Source organism: Macaca thibetana, chromosome 8 (genome assembly GCF_024542745.1).
Source record: "Macaca thibetana thibetana isolate TM-01 chromosome 8, ASM2454274v1, whole genome shotgun sequence".
NCBI lineage: Eukaryota > Metazoa > Chordata > Mammalia > Primates > Cercopithecidae > Macaca > Macaca thibetana.
In genome coordinates this window covers 120559988-120582553 of record NC_065585.1, presented here as the reverse complement: position 1 = coordinate 120582553, position 22566 = coordinate 120559988, and the positions used below count along the sequence as shown (strand labels likewise).

General features: G+C 39.9%; 3 protein-coding genes across 4 annotated transcripts in view; 1 reads left to right on the top strand and 2 right to left on the bottom strand.

Moving 5' to 3' along the window:
* Positions 1-22566, top strand: part of LOC126961287 (60S ribosomal protein L34-like) — a 563491-nt gene that overhangs the window by 339663 nt on the left and 201262 nt on the right. The gene's annotated exons all lie outside the window — the stretch shown is intronic.
* The window catches only part of PEBP4 (phosphatidylethanolamine binding protein 4), a 478151-nt gene that overhangs the window by 328575 nt on the left and 127010 nt on the right, over positions 1-22566 (bottom strand). The gene's annotated exons all lie outside the window — the stretch shown is intronic.
* The window catches only part of TNFRSF10B (TNF receptor superfamily member 10b), a 52693-nt gene that overhangs the window by 20133 nt on the left and 9994 nt on the right, over positions 1-22566 (bottom strand). For both annotated transcript variants that reach the window (XM_050801441.1, XM_050801442.1), the window contains exon 2: positions 3804-3909. In XM_050801441.1, the coding sequence (XP_050657398.1) occupies positions 3804-3909 (106 nt within the window). The remainder of the gene's footprint in view (positions 1-3803; positions 3910-22566) is intronic.

Genomic DNA, 22566 nt, shown 5'->3' with positions numbered 1-22566 from the left:
GCATGCAGAGCTCGGGCGGTAATCCTCACTCATCTACAGTTCACCTCCTGCTGTGTGGCCTGGTTCCTAACAGGCCACAGACCCCTGCTCTAGAGAGATAGAGATTTATCCTAAGGAATTGGTTCACATAACTGTGGAGGCTGGCAAATTCAAAAGGTACAGGATAGGCCAGCAGAGAAGAGTCACAGCTCAGCTCTGAAGGCTGCCTGCTGGCAGAACACCCTCTTTCTTGGTGGAGGTCAGTCTTTTTTCTATTGAGGCTTTCAACTGATTAGATGGGACCTGCCAACATTATGGGGGTAATCTGCTTGACTCAAAGTCCACTGATTTAAACGTTAATCCCATCTAAAAACAACAACAACAAAAAACACCTTCACAGAAACATCTAGGATAATATTTGGCCAAGTATCTGGGTAACCAAGTTGACATGTAAAATCAGCCATCACAAGTCAGCCTTGCTCCATACATATGCATGTCCTTAAGATCGACGTCAGTGGTCACACAGTGTGCCAGGATGTGATCTATGACAGCAACAACAGGAAGCTGGAGAGATGGAGCTGTGCAGGAGCACAGTATTCGGATTGCAATGAAATTATGCCGGGATTATAAAACTACCTTTTTAGATACTTAAGAAGGTAATTGTAATCTTCAAGAAACCAGTAAGAAAATACATTTTTGGCTGGGTGCATGGTTCACGCCTGTAATCCCAACACTTTGGGAGGCCAAGGCAGGTGGATCACTTGAGGTCAGGAGTTTGAGACAGCCTGGCCAACATGGTGAAACCCCATCTCTACTAAAAATACAAAAATTATCCAGGCGTAGTGTCTACTCCTTGTCCTCAGGAGGCTGAGGCAGGAAAAACGCTTAAACCCAGCAGCCACAGGCTGCAGTGAGCCGAGATCGTGACACTGCACTCCAGCCTGAGTGACAGAGCAGACCCTCTCTCTCTCTCTATATATATATATATATATAAAAGATATGTATGTTTAAGATAAATACACACATACATATCTTTAAGATATATATTAAAATAAGTATACATTTAAATATATATTTATTAAAGATATACATATAGAAAATATATGTTTAAGAAAAAAAGAAAATCAATTTTAAAATATGCAGAAAAGAAAAGAAGTAAGTCAAAATGGTATATGCCAAGAAATAAACTGAAGTTTTTTTAAAAGGTGGTAAGGGAGGAACAAAATATATATAAGACATAAAGAAAACAAATAGCTGAAGAGCAGAAACAAATCCTTTCTTGTCAATAACTATGTTAACTGAAAATAGTTTAAACTCTGCAATTAAAAGGCAGAGATTGGCAGAGTGAGTAAAACAAAAGCAAAAAATAGACCATAATCATCTATATGCTATCCACAAGATTCCTGAATTATTTTTATTAATATTGAAAGACATTCTAAAAAAACCAAATTACACAAACCTTACTTAACAATGTACCATAATGATACATTATTATCATACATAATGTAAGTATCATACATAATGATAGTGATTCATGTCACTGATAAAAATGTGATTATTTAATAATAGTGTTGGGGCAACTAAAAAGGTGGCTGGAAAATAATAAAGTGTCTTCCTTACTTGCCTCTTACAACAAAATAAAGTCCAGGTGGCTCAATGACTTAATTATAAAATAGAAAACCACAAAATGACTGCAAATATATATGAGAATTTTTTTTTTTTTTTTTTTTTTTTTTTTTGAGACAGAGTCTTACTCTGTCACACAAGCTGAAGTGAAATGATGCGATCTCAGCTCACTGCAACCTCTGCTACCCTGGTTCAAGCAATTCTCCTGCCTCAGCCTACCAAGCAGCTGGGACTACAGGCACGCCACTACACCCAGCTAATGTTTGTATTTTTAGTAGAAACAGGGTTTCGCCTTGTTGGTCAGGCTGGTATCGAACTCCTGGCCTCAAGTGTTCTTGAACTCCTTGCCCACCTTGGTCTCTCAAAGTGCTGGGATTACAGGTGTAAGTCACCGCGCCTGGCATTATATGGGAATTTTTGTTAGAAGTTTAGACCCGGCGCAGTGGCTCACGCCTGTAATCCCAACACTTTGGAAGGCCGAGGTGAGAGGATCGCTTGAGCCCAAGCGGTTAAGGCTACAGTGAGCTATGATCCTGCCACCGCATTCCAGCCTGGTCAACAGAGTGAAATCCTATCTCAATCAATCAATCAATCAATCAATCAATCAATGCATAATTTCCCTAATCTGTAAGAATTCATGTGACTCAATGATTAAAACAAACAAACAAACAAACAAAAAAACCTAACCTCTTACAAGGAGTGAAGAAAACCTAGCAGAACCCGTGTACAAATGGTGTCTGTGTCATCAGCAGATTCTTGACCTCATTCACAGGAAGAGAAATGCACATTTCGAGGAGTTTCCACGTCTCAGTCCTTTATGCTTGCTATGGCCTGCTCCCTGTGGTTGGAAGGACCATCTCCCCTCTAGGATGGAAGTTCTCCAACTGCTCCTGCTCAGCCCATTGCAGTCCTGTCTCCCTGGTCTATCGCCTCCAACTGCAAATCCTAATGGGCTCAGTTGTGCCCCTCCTTCTCAGTATTTACAGCTTCTTCCAGGAGGACACCCTGAAGACAGAGGCTTCAAGCATCACCTATGTGCTATGGTCCCCAAATGTGCACTGCTAACCCTGCCACACACTGTCCCCTCAGAGGCCAAGTTACCCTGAGCGGTTGAATTTGGTGCCTTGATTGTCCTCATTCCCCACATGTCATCCATCCACACCCCAAATACTTCTTGAATTCTTCCCATTCCTGTCCTGCTCCCTGGTCTTGACTCTGGACCACAGCAATAGGAGCATTTACAGATGAGTTTGTGTCTGCTTCACACTGGGTTCTTCCTTCTCCATGCTCTGCTCCTGACAAGCCCACGCGTGCAATGTGAGAGTTTGCCCTCAGGCAAGCCTTTCCTGTGGCCCTTAGTCATGGAAAAGAAATGCAAATTTGTAAGTGGATTTTACAAGCCACTGCTTGCCACACTTGCCAGCCCTGGAAACCTTCATGCAGCAATCAATTCTTACCTCATACGCGCGGGGGAAAGAGGGAAAGAAGTGCGAGGTGAACACAGCAGTCAAGCACACTTCAGGCCAGGTTCCTGCTGCATCTCTCAGGGCTCAAATGACCTTACAGGGCACCATATAACATCCCAGGGGAGCGCCTCACGCTCAAGGCCCTCCACCTGCTTCCTGTCTTGCTCCGCTTCAATCCAGGAGTGGGCACTCAGGATGCACATCCAATGCTGGTGGCCCTCTGCTGAAAACTTCGCAGGGACATCCATCACTCGTGAAATAAAATCCAGCTTCCTCTCTGTAGGATTTGAACCCACCTGTCTCTCTAACTTCGTAACCCTCCACTCCCCACAGTAGTCCCCTGCCGTTGCTCCATCTTCCCCAACCCCTGACCCCTGGCAATTGTTCCAGTGGAACCCTCCTAGGAGCACTCTTCCTGGTTCTCTGCACCTCTGGCCCTGCCCACCTCCGGATGTCAACCCAAAGTCACCATTGCCTGGAGGCCTCACCAGCCCCATCTCTGTTCCACTCAATTCTCCCTCAAGGTGCCTATCAGTCTCTTTGGCGGTCTCATTCATTTGTGTGTCTTGATACCATCCTAGCAGGAAGGCTCCAGAAGGACAGAGCCTTGAGCTGGAGGCACCCAATGCCTCTCTGTGGCATAAAGAACCAGGAAGTGCAAAGGAAACAGACTGGAAGCTCATGGAGACAAGGGGAGGAGGGGTAAGGATCAGAGACCCATCTTAAACATACCAGGCGGACACAATCCCTCTGTGGGGCTGGATCTCTTTTGTTGTGGAGCCGCTCTTCGCTGGGGATCTAGGGATTGTCGGGTGATTGGAGCACAGTCAGCTGAGACCTGTGGGGACAAAGCAGGGATGGGTGTGAGTGGCTTCCAGAGCTCACCCCTCCCAGGATCCACTCACATTCCCTTGACCCCAGGCACGCAGGCTAAACAGAACCCTCATCTTTCTTGAAGCTCTCACCTCTCAAACATCCTTTCGTGTTTGTTCGTCCCTTCATATTTCAGGGAAGGCCAAGTAACATTCACTTGAAAAACTCTTCTAAACATGTTTATTCCAGAAAATGTGGGCAAGGAAAGTTTTTAGAAGAATACACAAACCACACATGATAATCTCAGCTAAAGATAGCATCCATTAATATTTTGTTTCATTTAGTTCCACTATTTTTCCATAGGTATGCCTATTCTCTCTCTCTTTCTCTCATTCTCTCTCTCTTACACAGACACACACACAAACAGACACACAGGCACACATACACATTTTTTAAAATGGGGGTTATAATACAGCAAACTTAAAAAATTGGGATACAGGATCAAACATTAAATAGTGAACTTCTGATTTTAAAAGGTGCCTGACATATAGACCAATGGACTAGATCAGAGAGCCCAGAAATGAACTTGCACATACAGCCATGCATTGATCAACATTGTTCTGAGCAAAGGGTTGTTAGGTGATTGTGTTGTGTGAACATCAGAGAGTATGCTTACACAAACCTAGATGGTGTAGCCTATGACACACCTGGCCTATATGGTATAGCCTCTTGCTCCTAGGCTACAAACCTGTGTAGTATGTTACATAATTGCTGGAGCCACCATCATATATCCAGTCTGTTGTTGGCAGAAATGTTGTTATGTGGTGCATGACTATATATATCAAGTAATTTTTGGAAAAGGTACCAAGACCATTTAATTGAGAGAGGACAATCTTTTTTAAAATGGTCTTGGGAAATCTAGATATTGACTTATCACAAAACAATGACCTCAGACCTTTAACTTACATATATACAAAAATTAACTCAAAATGGATCCAAAATCTAACATAAAAGTGAAAACCCTAAAACTTAGGAGAAAACATAGGAACGATTCTTCATGACCTTGGATTTGGCAATGATTTCTTGAATGTGATCCCCAAAACACAAGCAATATAGGAAAAAAATAGATAAATTGCACTATGTAAAAATTAAAAACTTTTGTGCATCAAATGATAATCAACGGTGAAGGGGCAACCCACAGGAAGAGGAAAACATTTACTAGCTATATATCCGATAAAAGGTTAATATCTAAAATATATAAAAACTCCAACTCAACAACAACCACCACAAGCCAACAATGTGGTTAAGAAATGAACAAAGAACTTGAATGGTAACAAGCTCTTGAGCAGCCAATGTGTCAAAGAAGAAATCAAAAGGAAAATTTAAAAATATATTAAGAAAATGAAATGGAAAGATAACATAACCAAATTTATGGGATGCAGCAAAAGCAGTGTTAAGAGGAAATGGCAATAAATGCCTACATCAAAAAAGAAGAAAGATCTTGAATACAAGACTTAATGTTATACCTCAAGGAAACAGAAAAAAAGATACACTAAGCCCACAGTTAGCAGAACAAAAGAAATAATAAAAATCAGAGCAAAAATAAATAAAATAGAGACTAGAAAAAAATACAAAAGACTATCAAAATTCTGTTAGTTATTTGAAAAAAAGAAATGAAATCAACAAACCTTTAACTAGACTAAGACAAAAGAAAGAAGACAAATCAAATAAAAAATGAATGAGGAAGTCAGGTGAGGTGGCTCACGCCTGTAATCCCAGCACTTTGGGAGGCCAAGACAGATGGATCACTTGAGGCCAGGAGTTGGAGACCAGACTGGCCAACATGGCAAACCCTCACCTCTACTAAAATACAAAAAAAAAAAAAAAAAAGCCAGGCATGGTGGAGCACACCTGTAATCCCAGTTACTTGGGTGGCTGGGTCACGAGAATCGCTTGAACCTGGGAGGCGAAAGTTGCAGTAAGCCGAGATCATCCCACTGCACTCCAGCCTGGGCAACAGAGGGAGACTCTGTCTCAAAGAAAACAAAAAACAAACAAACAAAAAAAACAACAAGGAGACACATTACAATGGACAGAAATGCAAAGGATCATATGAAAATATTATGAACAATTATATGCCAAAGGATTGAACCACCTGGGAGAAATGGACAAATTTCTAGACACATACAACCTACCAATACTGAATCATGAAGAAATAGAAAATCTGAACAGACTAGTAATGATTAAGGATATTGAACCAGTAATGAAAAGTCTCCCAACAAAGAAACACCCAGGACCTAGATGGCTTCACTGCTGAATTCAGCAAAACATTTAAACAAGAACTAAAACCAGTCCTTTCTAAACTTTCCCAAATAAATTATAGAGGAGGGAATACTTCCAAACTTATTTTACAAGGCTTGCATTACGTTGATACCAAAGCCAGAATAGAACACTGTAAGAAAAGAAAATTATAGGCCAATATCTCTAATAAACACAGATGCAAAAATCTTCAACAAAATACTAGTAGACAAAATTCAATAGCTCATTAAAAGAATCATTCACCATGATAAAATGGAATTTATTCTGGGATGCAAAGATGGTTCAACATATGAAAATCAATAAATGTGATATACCATATTAACAAAATGAAGGACAAAAACCATATGATCACCTCAATAGATGTAGAAAAAGCACTTGACAAAACACAACATTCTTTCATGATAAAAACTCTCACTCAACAAATTAGGTGTAAAAGGAATGTATCAACACAAAAAAGCCTTATACAACAAGCTTGCAGCTAATATCATACTCAGTAGTGAAAAGTTGAAAGCTTTTCCTTTAATATCAGGAACGACACAAGGATGCTCACTGTCACCACCTCTTTTCAACATGGTACTGGAAGTCATAGCCAGAGCAATTAGGCAAGAAAAAGAAAAGAATTATTAGATATTCAAATAGAAAAGGAAGAAGTAAAATTGTCTATTTGCTGATGACATGATCTTATATATAGAAAACCTTGAAGACTCCACCAAAAAACTGTTAGAAATGGTAAACAAATTCAGTGAAGTTGTGGGATACAAAATCAACATATGAAAATCAGTAGCATTTCCATATATTAATAATGAACTATATGAAACAGACATTAAGAAAACAAACCTATTAAGAGCAATGACCAAAAAAAAAAAAAAAACAAACAAACTTAGGAGTAAATGTAATGAAGTGAAAGACCTGTACATTGAAAACCATAAAACACTGATGAACAAAATAGAAGAGACGAATAAGTGAAAAGAGACACAAATGCATGAAAATAAATGCTCATGACTTGGAAGAACTAATATTATTAAAATGTCCATACTATCCAAAGCAATCTATAGACTCAATGTAATCACTATCAAAATTCCAATATCATTTTTCACAGAAATAGAGAAAACAATTCTAAAATTCATATGCAACCATAAAAAAAAAAATAGCCAAGGCAATCATGAGCAAAAAGTACAAAGCAGGAGGCATCACACTACCTAATTTCAAAGTATACTAGAAAGCAATAATAATTAAAACAGCATGGCACAGGTATGAAAATATACACAGTGACCAATGGAACAAAATACACAGCCTAGAAATGAATCCACATCGCTATGGTCAATTGATTTTTGCCAAAAGTTACAAGAATACACAATGGGAAAAAATGTCTCCACAATAAATGGTGTTAGGAAAGCTGGATATCCATATGCAGAAGAATGAAATTGGACGCTTATCTTACACCATATACAAAAATCAACTCAAAATGGATTAAAGACTTAAATATATGACCTGAAACCATTAAACTACTAGAAGAAAACACAGGGGCTAAGACTACACAACATTGATCTGGGCAACACTTTTTTAGATTTGAAAAGTGCAAACAACAAAAGCAAAAATAGACAAATGGAATTATATCAACATAAAAAGTTTCTGCACAATCTGAGGTCAGGAGTTCAAGATCAGCCTGATCAACATGGAGAAACCCCATCTCTACTAAAAATACAAAATTAGCTGGGCATGGTGGCGTGTGCCTGTAATCCCAGCTACTCGGGAGGCTGAGGCAGGAGAATCGCTTGAACCTGGGAGGTGGAGGTTGTGGTGAGCCAAGATCATGCCATTGCACTCCCGCCTAGGCAACAAGAGTGAAATTCTGTCTCAAAAAAAAAAAAAGGTTTCTGCACAACAAATGAAACAACAGAGTGAAGCAATAAGCTACAGATTGGGAGAAAATATTTGCATACCATACATCTGATAAGGGGTTAATATCTAAAATATATAAAGAACTCAAATAATTCTATTCAAAGAGAATAAATAATCTGTTTACAAAATGGACAAGGGACCTGAGTAGACATTTCTCAGTAGAAGACACACAAATGGTCAATAGATATATTTTAAAAAATTCAACATAACGAATCATTAGGGAAGTGCAAATTAAAACCACAATGAGATATCATTCCATACCCATCAGAATGGCTACTATGGAAAAGATGAACAATAACTAGTGTTGGTGAGGATACGAAGAAAAGGGAGCCCTTGCTCACTGTTGGTGGGAATGTAAATTAGTACAGCCATTATGGAAGGCAGTATGGAGGTGCCTCAAAAAACTAAAAATAGAATTATTATATGATCCAGCAATCCCACTTCTGAGTATTTACCAAAAAGATTTGAAATTAGTATGTCAAGGAGATATCTGCACTTCCATGTTCATTGCAGCTCTATTTACAACAGCCAAGTTATGGAATCAACTGTGTCCATCAACAGATGAATGGATAAAGAAAATGTGGTATGTAGACAACACAGAATACTATTCGGCCTTTAAAAAGATAGAAATTTTGTCACTTGCAACAACATGTATGGAATTGGAATACATCATGCTAAGTGAAATAAGTTAGGCACAAAAAAAGAAATACTATATGTTTTCATATGTGAAATTGAAAACAACTAGGCTGGATGCAGTGGCTCATGCCTGTAATCCCAGCACTTTGGGAGGCTGAGGTGGGGTGGATCACCTGAGGTCAGGATTTCGAGACCAGCCTGGCCAACATGGTGAAATCCTGTCTCTATTAAAAATACAAAAATTAGCTGGGCGTGGTGGTGGGCACCTGTAATCCCAGCTACTCAGGAGGCTAAGGCAAGAGAATCACTTGAATTCAGGAAGCAGAGGTTGCAGTGAGCTGAGATTGCACCATTGCACCCTGGCCCGGGCAACAAAAGCAAAACTCTTATCTCAAAAAAAAAAAAAAAAAAAAGGAAGAAAGAAAGAAATCAACTGAATTCAGAAGCAGAGAGTAGAATGGTTACCAGAGTCTGGGGGGTGGGGCAATGGGAGATGATAGTCAAAGGTACAAAGCATCAGTTAGGAGGAATAAGGTTTTTGAGATCTGTTGCACAGTGCAATGAATATAGTTAATAACAGCATATTGTACATTTCAAAATTGCTAAAAGAATAAATTTCAAATGTTCTCACCATAAAAATGGTAAGTATTTGAAGTGATGGACATGTCAATTGGCTGATTTAATTATTCCATATTGTATGCACAAATTGTAACATAACTTTGTAACCTATAAATCCCCATAAATACATACAATTTATTGGGACTTGCCATGTTGCCCAGGCTGGTCTTGAATGCCTGGGCTCAAGCAGTCCTCCTGTCTCGGCCTTTCACAGTGCTGGGATTACAGGCATGAGCCACTGTGCCTGGCCATAATTTATTAATTTACAATAAAAATTAAAAAAAAATTTTTTTAAAGGGCAAAAGACTCGAAAGACAGTTCTCCAAAGAAGATAAGTAAATGGCCCATAAGCACATGAAAAGATGCTCAACACCACTAACATCTGCTGTATTAAAAACAACAGCATGGAAAGTAACAAGTGCTGGTGAGGCGTGAAGAAACTGGAACCCTTGTGCCCTGTTGGTGGGAATGTAAAACACACACTGTGAAAAACAGTATTGTGGCAGGCCAGGTTTCACTAACTCAGCCCTCCATCACAATTGTGTCGGTACTGACTGAGTGGTTAAGTTAAATATTAAAAGCTAAAAAAAACCAGTGCCCTTATACAAAGGCTGGGATGTAACAAAAGCCCATCAAGAGTTTTGCCTAGGCCTTTCCTGGGCCTTAAAGCATGACAAAATAACGAAGGAATTCTTAACAGGACCCATTTAGGATTAAACAAGTTTTATAGGGGGTCCGAAGAAACTCCGCAGGCCTCCACAAACAAGTGTATGGGAGGTCTGAAGGAACTCCCCAAACCACCATGATTTAGCAGGAGACAAGAAAAGGGTAACCACCCCAGCACCTGGACCCATTTAGATTAAGTAAATTTACTGAGGCTCCAGGGGAAGGCCTTCAGGACTCAGACCTTAGTTATAGATTAAAAGAAGTTAATCATTTATGTCTTTAGGTGAATGCACTCTTACACGTAGGCATATAGCTTAGAAGGGATACAAACTCTGAAAAGCTTTGTAATTTTGAGTTGGCCTGGCGATAATTTCCAGGACTTCTCCCCGTAACCAGTTTCAGAAATAAAAACTCTCTTCTTCCCCAGTTCATCTACATCTCATTATTGGGTGAAAAGAAGTAGCAGCCCCACCCTCAGTTTGGTCTGGGAACAAAAAACTCTCCTGCCAGGAGATAAGAACAGTGCTGTGTTCAGCAGCTGGCAGCTTGCAATGAGACAGTCTTCAGGAGGATCCCAGCAGCTGTCGGGTGATGTTTCCCCTGGGAACCTCCAGAGGGCTGTTTATGTGCAAATCTGCACATCCCTTTCTCTACTGGGGAGGAACGGAGATAAAGAGCGGACACGCTCAAAGGGTAAGTCAATGGGATCCTATGCCAGGAGCCTATTGTTTTCCCATTTGGGCTTGGTAAGCCATTTGTCCGGTACTGCCAAGGGAAGCAATAGGGCTGGCTCATACACCCACTTTCCCTTTGGTTGATATCAGGTTTTGCATTAGTTTTGAGAGTCTGTTTTGCCGTAGTGCACTTCCCCTTGTATTTTTCTGAAATGTTTCCATGTGTTTGTGTGTCTGTCTTGTTCTTTTTGATACCATGTAAACTTGAAAATGGGAAGTATTGGGTCCATCTCTGCTGAAAGGCCTCTGAGAAGGAGAAAGGTTTTTTTGAAACTCAGTGATTGAGAGTCAGCTTAATTAAAAGCTAACATTCAAAATGTGTATGTACGTGTGTGTGTGTGTGTGTGCACGTGTGAAGGCCTTTAAAAGGCCTTCATGTTTTTGGTTTTATTTCTCTCTCTCCTAGGGCCTTACCTTATGGTCAAACATTAACATCAGGTAAATGTGTCTATAAGGTTTTATTAAAAATTGGATTTAACATTAATAGTACACTAATTTAAAGGTGAAATGTGGCTTATTTAATATAAAAATTATACAGGAAGCATTGTTGAACATGAAATGGTGTTTGGCTTTCTTTGGGCTATATGTGCATAAATATGTTATTGGTATGTGTTCCAAGGTTATGGAAGACTCCTATAATTCTGATATATCTTAGTGTTTGTTATCAGTAGTAATTATAATTGTTATGTTAAAATTATTGTGTGCCAAGGCCAGGCGCGGTGGCTCAAGCCTGTAATCCCAGCACTTTGGGAGGCCGAGGCGGGCGGATCACAAGGTCAGGAGATCGAGACCACAGTGAAACCCCGTCTCTACTAAAAATACAAAAAATTAGCTGGGCGCGGTGGCAGGCGCCTGTAGTCCTAGCTACTCAGGAGGCTGAGGCAGGAGAATGGCGTGAACCGAGGAGGCGGAGCTTGCAGTGAGCCAAGATCGCGCCACTGCACTCCAGCCTGGGCAACAGCGTGAGACTCCGTCTCAAAAAAAAAAAAAAAAAAAAAAATTATTGTGTGCCACAGAGGTAACAGATAACCTTGTCGTCAATTGTGTCTTTAACTATGGCTACCCTAAAACTTTTTGTCATCCATAAATTTGTTGTCTTGTTTTTGTCCTCTTTAGAAGGTAGTTTTATAATTAGCTGTAAAGCTCTGACAGGTGCTCTTGAATGCAGGTTTCTGATAACTTTGGAGATTGTGACATCAGAATAGAGGAAAAATGTTCACAACTCTTGAAGAGTTAAAATGTTCATTAATATCAAACAGGACAAGAATTAACTGCATGAACTGAACTAATAGGAGACTGAAGTGATCTTTTTGACTTTTGGCTTAAAATGTTGCTAATCCTTTGTTTTGCTTTTCAGAGTCAAGGAAAACTTTTCTTTTGAGCTATTAACACCTTTTAACAATTAAGTACAGTATACTTCTATGAACAAAATTTGGAGCATATTTGTTTCTCTCTACCTGATTTTCTCCAGAATTTGGAAACTATTTGTGAGTATTCTTAAGTTATGGCAATATAGTTATTTGCATAAGTGCAGTAAGAATCTGTTTTGTTTTGTTACAAGACACAATTGGAAAAACTGGTTATTTTACCAAGGCTTTGACTTTGCTCTCCTTTAAGGAATCAAACTTGACTTACGAAGCCAAGAAAGCCCTTGGAAACTGGCCTCATATTTTGTGTACGTAGACCCTGTACAGGGTTTCTGACCTGTGGTAAGTAAAGATTGTCACTTTCTGACAGGCCGGGAACCCCAAGTTATCTTGGAACCTCAAAAAGAGAGGAATTTGCCCAACTCATAGGTATTTGATGGTACAAATCCATGGTTGGGCTCGGCTTTAAAAGGGTCTTATCTCAGATTCCTTCTATGGAACAAAGTTCTATCAAAGCCAATTTAAAAGGCGTATGTAAAAAATAATTATTCTTGCTGCACGGTATATAAATAATTAGGACAAGTACAATAAAGCAAACCAGTCCTACCATGATTTGTCTTTTAGTAAAAATGGGAAACTAGAGAGAGAAAAAATATGTTTCAAAAACTATAGTTACACCTGTTGTTAAATTCTAGTCTTCCTCAATGTTTTTCAGTTTTTATTATTTTCTACAGTTTGGATTAAATTCTAATTTTTCTGGCTGCAAGTCTCAAAAATGTTTTCAATTTTTTCCTTTTTCTTTTCCTTTTTCCCCATTTCCCCTAACTGGAAATCACTGAAACCTAAGCTGTGCTTTCTTAAAGCCCTGTGAACTGAAAACTAGGTGTTTCAGCAGGCACTGCCTCTAAGCCCCTAAAACAGAGTGCTACCAGGAACAAATCGACCTCCTCCACTCCAGCAGTGCATCTGGTGACCCATAACGACGACCCTCTCTCAGCACGAAGTAGCCAGAAAGATTATGACGCCCCATCTCCCTACGATTCTCATGATAAATAAATATACAAGCATGATAGAAATCATGCACAAATTGACAGTGGGGATTGTGGCAGTCCAGTTTTCACTAATGCAGCCCTCCATCACAACTGTTTCAGTACTAATCAAGTGCTTAAGTTAACTATTAAATGCTTAAAAAAAAAAAAAAAAAAAAACAAGGCCAGTGCCCTTATACAAAGGCTGGAATGTAACAAAAGCCCATCAAGAGTTTTGCCTAGGCCTTAAAGCATGACAAAATAATAGAGGAATTCTTAACAGGACCCATTTAGGATTAAACCAGTTTTATTGGGGGTTTTGAAGAAACTCCCCAGGCCTCCACAAACAAGTGTATTGGAGGTCTGAAGGAACTCCCCAAACCTCCGTGGTTTAGCAGGAGACAAGAAAAGGGTAACAACCCCAGCACCTGGACCCATTTAGATTAAGTAAATTTACTGAGGCTCCAGAGGAAGATCTTCAGGACTCAGACCTTAGTTATAGATTAAAAGAAGTTAATCACATGTCTTTAGATGAATGCACTCTTACATGTAGACATATAGATTAGAAGGCATATAAACTCTGAAAAGCTTTGTAATTTTGAGTTGGTCTGGCAATAATTTCCAGGTCTTCTCCCTGTAACCAGTTACAGAAATAAAAACTCTCTTTATTCCCAGTTCATTGGCATCTCACGATTGGGCGGCAAGAAATAGCAGCCTGACCCTCAGTTTGGTCCAGGAACAGTATGGTGGTTCCTCAAAAAATTAAAAGTAGAATTACCAGATGATCCAGCAATCCCACTTCTGGGTATATATCCAAAAGAACTGAAAGCAGGGTTTTCATATTTATAATTTCATTGAAGCACATATATATTGTCCTTAGAGCCGTCAGTTTTAAAACTACAAATACAATATTACCTTAATGCCCTACTATAATAAGTAGATTTACTTTGTTTTTTCAGGACTTGTTTTTGCCTGATAAGACTCAGGAATTCCGAAATGTGAAGGTAAGTGTCTCAATTCTTTTTCTTGCAGCATGAATTAAGTGTATTTATCAATAACACTTATGACTATAGAATATAATAATTTGGCATATTATTCATATTACATATATATTATTCATGTATTACTTTTATTTTTAAAATAATTTAATTATGGCCAGATGCAGTGGTTCATGCCTGTAGTCCCAACACTTTGAGAGGCCGAGGCAGGTGGATCATGAGACCAGGACATCGGGACCATCCTGGTCAACATAGTGAAACTCCGTCTCTACTAAAATACAAAAATTAGCCAGGCGTGGTGGTCCATGCTTATAATTCCAGCTCTGTAATCCCAGCTACTTAGGAGGTTGAGGCAAGAGAATCGCTTGAACCAGGGAGTGGGAGGTTGCAGTGAGCAGAGATTGTGCCACAGCACTCCAGCCTGGCGACAGAGCAAGACTCTGTCTCAAAAAAAAAAAAAAAAAAAAGTTTAATTTGAGCTTTTTTTTCTTTTTTAACTAATGAGATTATGGACATTAATGTACATTTTCTGGTAGGTATCTCTCTTTTTTCTTTTTTTTTTTTGCTATGACAATTCCAACTTCCCAGAGACCTCCCATTTGCCTTTTCATTAGGGTAAAAGCTTTGCTCTCATTAAAGTACAAAGGAATTCTTTGGAAGCAGATTATTTTAGTTTTATAGTAGAGATGCATTTGATCATTTTAATGTGTAATCTTTTTGCCCTATTCAGGTATAATTGTTTTCCTTTCTTTTATAATGCATAAGTTTTTGTGTTGTTGTTTTTTGAGACAGTCTTGCTCTGTCCCCTAGGCCGATGTGCAGTGGTATGATCTCTGCTCACTGCAACCTCTACCTATTGGGTTCAAGCAATTATCCTGCCTCAGCCTCCCGAGTAGCTGGGATTACAGGTGTGTGCCACCACGGCTGGCTAGTTTTTGTATTTTTTGTAGAGACGTGGTTTTGCCGTGTTGGCCAGGCTGGTCATGAACTGCTGGCCTCAAGTGATCCGCCTGCCTCGGCCTCCCAAAGTGCTGGGATTACAGGAGTGAGCCGCCGCGCCCAGCTATAATGCATACATTTTCTCACCTTTGAGTAACAGTAAAGTTCATTTATATGTCCATCCCAAGATGACTTCAGTGCAAATGCTTTGACAGTACCTGGGTCTACAGATCATACTTGGCCTCTAAATCTTTCTTTTATATTGATTTATTTATTTGTTTGTTTATTTATTTAGAGACTGAGTTTCCCTCTTGTCGCCCAGGCTGGAGTGCAGTGGCGTGATCTCAGCTCACTGCAACCTCCGCCTCCCAGGTTTAAGCAATTCTCCTGCCTCAGCCTCCCGAGTAGTTGGGATTACAGGCATGCACCACCATGCCCAGCTAATTATTGTATTTTTAGTAGATACAGGGCTTTACCATGTTGGCCAGGTTGGTCTCAAACTCCCGACCTCAAGTGATCAGCCCACCTCGGCCTCCCAAAGTGCTGGGATTACAGGCATGAGCCACCGTGCCCAGCCCAAATCCTTCTTTCTGTTATTAGTAGAAAAACGATATAGAGTATTGGAATATCCTTATTCTGTTTTGAGTCCTAATTACTCATTTAGGTTTTTTTTTTCTTTTTGGAATCCTAGTTGCCTAGATGTTGGTTTTTGTTCAATCCCACCCAACAATATATTTGATTTGTTCTTTTCTGCCTAACCTGACAAACTTTCTTGTGCTTCTTCTTTGTTGGTTAGTTTTGTGAAAGGAATCATCATTTAAGACCACTGTTTACCTTTTTTTTTTTTGAGAAGGAGTCTTGCTCTGTGGCCCAAGCTGGAGTGTAGTGGCATGATCGGGGCTCACTGCAACCTCCGCCTCCCAGGTTCAAGCAATTCTCTTGCTTCAGCCTCTCAAGTAGCTGAGATTACAGGCGCCCACCACCATGCCTGACTAATTTTTGTATTTTAGTAGAGGTGGGGTTTCGCCATGTTGGCCAGGCTGGTCTCAAACTCCTGACCTCAAGTGATCCACCCACCTCTGCCTCCAGAAGTGCTGGGATTACAGGCTTGAGTTACCTCGCCTGGCCGAGATCACTGTTTCTATGCTTGTTTTACACTTCATGTATTTTGAAGTGCATTAATTTACTTAGCATTCATGACTTGAATAATTTCACCAAATAAATACTTTTTGGTAATTTGTAATGAGTTCTTCCAGTTCTTATACTTTGCTTGGTACTTGTCATAAATATGTAAAGGTAAAAGAAATAATTTTTCTGTATTCTGGCAAGCATAATTTTATGTAATGAATCGTTCATTTTTTTCTTTAAAAAAGTAGAGTTTCAAACAGATATTGGTACACTCATGTTTATAGCAGTATTATTCACAACAGCCGAAAGAGGGAAGCAATCTGTCTCCGTCATATGAATGGATAAATAAAATGTGGTACATGCATACAATGGAATCTTATTCACCTTAGAAAAAGGAAATGCTGACAAATGCTGCAACATGGGTGGACCTTGAGGATATTACGCTACATGAAATAAACCAGTCAGAAATGATGAATACTGCCTGGGCGCGGTAGCTCACACCTGTAATCCCAGCACTTTGGGAAGCCGAGGCAGGTGGATTACCCGAGATCAGGAGTTCAGGACCATCCTGGCCAACATGGTGAAACACTGTCTCTACTTAAAATACAAAAATTAGCCAGGTGTGGTGGTGGGCGCCTGTAATCCCAGCTACTCGGGAGGCTGAGGCAGGAGAATCATCTGAACCCAGGAGGTAGAGGTTGCAGTGAGTGGCGATCACACCACTGCACTCTAGTATGTGTGACAGAGCAAGACTGTCTAAAAAAAAAAAAAAAAAAAAAAAAATGCAAATACTGTATGATTCCAATTATATGAGGTACTTAGAGTAGTTAAATTCATAAAAACAGAAAGCACGGTAGTTGTCAGAGGCTGGGTAAAGGGGAGAATTAGAAGCTGTTTAATGGGTACAGGATTTCACTTCTGCAAGACAAAAAGTGTTCTGGAGATTGGTTACACAACAATGTGAATGTTAACACAGCTGAACTGTACATTTAAAATAGTTATGATGGTAAATTTTACTAAATATGTGTAGTAATTTTATCACAAATAAATAGTTTTTAAAAACAGGTACCTGATAAGCTGTCTCCAAAATATCCTGTCAATGCCCCACTAAATACCAAAGAGTCACAGACAAGAGAAAACAACAGTACAGCTATTCAGGAGAGGATCTCTGTGCTATAAATGACATAAGAGCTATTGGAGAAATTTGTTGGTGGTGGTGGTGGTGTGTTTTTTCTGTTTTTTGTTTTTTATTTTTTCAGATGGCATCTCGCTCTGTCACCCAGACTGGAGTGCAATGGCGTGATCTTGGCTCACTGCAACCTCCGCCTCCTGGGTTCAAGCGATTCTCCTGCCTCAGCCTCCCGAGTAGCTGGGATTACAGCTATGTGCCACTGCACCTGGCTAATGTTTCACATTTTTGGTAAAGATGGGGTTTCACCATGTTGTCTAGGCTCGTCTTGAACTCCTGACCTCAAGTGATCCTCCCGCCTCGACTTCCCAAAGTGCTGGGATTACAGGCATGAGCCACTGTGCCCACTATATTGGAGAAATTTGAATAAGGTCTGAGGATTAGTTGTAGTAATGTGTTGATGTTAATGCTCTCATTTTGAATGCTATGTCATGGTTATGGGGGAGAATGTTCTTATTTGTACAAAGTATGCACCAAAGTGTTGAGGAATGATGTGCATGAAGTCAACACCGAGTTTTCAGATGGTTCAGCGAAAAGTATTTGTGTAGTTTTTGCAAATTTCCTGTAATTTTGAGAGTGTTTTAAGATAAAAAGTGAAATTTAGACTATAAAAGTCAAAATGAAAACATTTTGTTGAGCTCAGTTCAACTGCCTGAATTTAAGCAAGACAAAATGCAGCCCTCTTCCATAAAAGCCTGTCCAGTATTTAGTGACAGCAAAGCTAACATGTGTCCCTCAAATTGTCCCTTCCTCTGGCTGGGCCCCCCCGGCTTCAGACATCTATGTCCCCTTTCTCTGCCGTCACATTCCTATTCTCTCCTGTCTTCCCTGGCTCTCCTTCTGATAGGTTCTCTCCTTTGACATTTTATTATGAAAATTTTCAAGCACTCAATAAAGTTTACAGATTTGTGCAATGAATACCCACAACAGCAAAATGCGTATATATTATATACATATATAAAATATATAATTTAGACTGTTTATATATATATATATTTAGACAATTTAGACAGAGTCTCACTCTGTAACCCAGACCGGAGTACAGTGGCATGATCTCAGCTCACTGCAGCCTCCGCCTCCCAGGTTCAAGTTATCCTCCTGCCTCAGCCTCCCAAGTAACTGGGATTACAGGCACACACCACTATGCCTGGCTAATTTTTTTGTATCTTTAGTAGAGATGGGGTTTCACCATGTTGGCCAGACTGGTCTTGAACTCCTAACCTCAAGTGATTGAGGCCTTCCAAAGTGCTTACAGGCGTGAGCCACCACGCACGGCCAAAATGCATAATTCTCAAGTGTACCATTCAGTAAGTTTTGATAAATTCATACACATGTATAACCCAAATCCTTCATTTAAAATCATACAACATGAGGATAACCACAGAAAATCCCTATAGCCCCTTCTCAGGTAATCCTAATTGGCAACACCGCTCGAAGAAGTGATTAGTTTTTCCACGATCAATCAGTATTGCCAGTTCCAAAATCTTGAATACATATACTCATCTTCATGAGCCTTTTTTTTTTTTTTTGACCGAATCTTGCTGTGTCACCCAGGCTGGAGTGCAGTGCCGCGATCTCACCTCACTGCAAGCTCCGCCTCCTGGGTTCATGCCATTCTCCTGCCTCAGCCTCCCGAGTAGCTGGGACTACAGGCGCCCACCACCACGCCCGGTTAATTTTTTGTATTTTTAGTAGAGACGTGGTTTCACCGTGTTAGCCAGGATGGTCTCGATCTTCTGACCTCGTGATCCACCCGCCTTGGCCTCCCAAAGTGCTGGGATTACAGGTGTGAGCCACCGAGCCCTGCCTTTGTGAGCCTTTTTAAACTCAGCTTAATGTTTTCAGATTCATCTGTCATTCTATGTATGAGTAGTGTTGCTTTTTTTGTTGATAAACAAATTTCATTGTATACGTATGCCCCGATTATGCCATGTGCTTATCTATTTTTCTGCTGATAGATCTCTGAGCCATTTTCAGCTTTTGGCTATCAAAATTAAGACTGCCATAGAATATTCTTTTACAAGTTTTTTTTGTGGACATATGTTTTCAATCATCTTCCATTTCGGCTGGGCGCAGTGGCTCAGGCCTGTAATCTCAGCACTTTGGGAGGCCAAGGCGGGTGGATCATTTGAGGTCAGGAGTTCAAGACCAGCCTGACCAACATGGACAAACCGTGTCTCTACTAAAAATACAAAAAAATTAGCTGGGCATAGTGGCACATGCCTGTAGTCCCAGCTACTTAGGAGGTTGAGGCAGGAGAATTGCTTGAACTCAGGAGGCAGAGGTTGTAGTGAGTCGAGATCATGCCACTGCACTCCAGTCTGGAAGATAGAGTGAGATCCCGTTACAAAAAAAAAAGAAAGATTTTGTCCATTTCACCCACGTTATCAAATGTATTTATTAGCCTAAAGTTATTGATAAGATCTCTTTATTATCCTTTTAATGGTGCATAGTTTTTAATAATAAACCATTAACTCCTGATTAACACTGGTACTTTGTGTTCTCTTTTTTCCTGTTAGTCTAGTTAGAAGGTTATTAATTTTGTTGATAGTCTTAGAGAACAAACTTTTGATTCAGTTTGATTCTTTTTATTGTTTATATTCAATTACATTGATTTTTAACCCTCCTTGTTATTTCCCTTGGTTTTAATTTACACTTACATTTTATAATTTATTAATGGGGTTCTTCAGGTCATGGATTTTATTCAGTGCTTTTTTTCTTAATAGCTTTGGTGAGGTCTAATTCACATAATTAACAATTATATTCACATAATTCACTCATTTAAAGTGCATAGCTTAATGGTTTTTAATATACTCATAGAGTTATGCCACCATCACTATAATCAATTTTAGGACATTTTCATCACCCCCAAAAGAAACTCTATATCATTAAGGGCCATTCTCCATTTCCCTTAACTCCTATTCTTTTAACAGAACCATTGAAAGCTACACATTTTACTCTAAGAACCATATTAGTGGCCGGGCGTGGTGACACACGCCTGTAATCCCAGCACTTTGGGAGGCCAAGGCGGGCGGGTGATGAGGGCAGAAGTTCAAGACCAGCCTGACCAACATGGTGAAACCCCGTCTCTACTAAAAATATCAAAATTAGCTGGGTGTGCTGGTGCGTGCCTGTAATCCCAGCTACTCAGGAGGCTGAGGCAGGAGGATCCCTTGAACCTGGGAGGCAGAGGTTATAATGAGCCGAGATCACACCACTGCACTCTAGCCTGGGCAACAGAACGAGACTCCATCTCAAAAAAAAAAAAAAAAAAAAAAAAAAAAAGAGAAACATATTAATAGCTTCCCCACAAGTTTTGATAAGTTAAGTTTTCATTATCATTTATTTTGAAATATTTTTGAATTACTTTTTAATTTCTCCTTTGAACCATGGATTATTTATAAGTGTGTTTCTTAGCATCCAAATTTGGAGGTCTTTATAGACATTCTTATCTATTTCCAATTGAATTTCATTGAGATCAGAGAACATACATTATATGAGTTCTCTTTTTTAAAAGAGACTTTACTTAGACTTATTTTATAGCCCATATTCTGGGCTATAAAATGAGTGAGGGTACCATCTTCACTAGAAGAGAATGAGTTTTCAATAGATGCATGTGTGCTCTATAAATGTCAATTAAGTCAAGGTGGTTCAGATCTTTTATGACTTTACTGATATTTTTGTCAAATTGTTCCATTAATTGCTTAGAACAGTTTTGCTCTTGTTGCCCATGCTGGAGTGCCATGGCGTAATCTCGACTCACCGCAACCTCTGCCTCCCAGGTTCAAGCGATTCTTCTGCCTCAGCTTCCCAAGTAGCTGGGGTTACAGGCATGCCCCACAACACCCGGCTAATTTTGCATTTTTAGTAGAGATGGGGTTTCTCCATGTTGGTTAGGCTGGTCTTGAACTCCCGATCTCAGGATATCCGCTCACTTCACCCTCCCAAAGTGCTGGGATTACAGGTGTGAGCCACCACGCCCGGCCTGTGCATTGGCTTTTTAAATCAACAGTATTTCCATTTTATGTGTAATTGTTATAGTGACTATAATAAATGCTTTCTTTTAAAAAAAATCTAAAACTAAGGTAAATTATATATCACATGAAACTTATCTTTTAATCTTTTAAAGTATGTAGTTCAGTGACACTACATTTATTAATGTTGTTGTGCAACAATCACAACTCTCCATCCTCAGAAGTTGTTTCATCTTCCCACTCTTCCCTCCTTACAACCCCTGGCATCCAATATTCTACTTTTGGTTTTTGTGAATTTGACTACATTAGGTACCTCACATAAGTGGAATCCTATTTCATTTGTCCTTTTATAAATGGCATTTTACTGAGCATGTCTTTAATGTTCATTCATTGTGTAGCGTGTGCCAGTATTTCCTTCCTTTTTATGGCTGAGTAATACTCCATAGTATGAATATACCACATTATCTATTGATCTGTACAACCGGGGTTTCTTCCACTTTTTGGCTATTGTGAATAATACTGCTATAAACGTGGGTGTACAAACATCTGTTTGAAACCATGCTTTCAATTCTTTTGGACATATACCTAGAAGTGGGAATGATGGATCATCTGGTAATCCTGTTTTTACTTTTGAGGAACTATCAAACTGTTTTCCATAGTGGCTGCACCATTTTACATTCCCATTAACAGGGCATGAGGGTTCCAACTTCTCTACAACCTTGCTAATGCTGTGTGTGTGTGTGTGTGTGTGTGTGTGCGCGTGTGTGTGTGTGTGTGTGTTTGAGACGGAGTCTAGCTCTGTCGCCCAGGCTGGAGTGCCGTAGTGCAATCTCGGCTCACTGCAAGCTCCACCTCCTGGGCTCAGGCCATTCTGCTTCAGCCTCCGGAGTAGCTGGGACTACAGGCGCCCGCCACCGCGCCAGGCTAATTTTTTTGTATTTTTTTAAGTGGAGATAGAGTTTCACAGTGTTAGCCAGAATGGTCTGGATCTCCTGACCTCGTGATCCGCCCGCCTTGGCCTCCCAAAGTGCTGCAATTACAGGCGTGAGCCACCGGGCCTGGCCTGTGTGTGTGTGTTTTATAATAGTCATCCTGATGGGTATAGGATGGTATCTCTGTGGTTTTGACCAGCAGTTCCCTAATGATTAGTGATTAGAGTATCTTTTCATATACTTATTGACCGT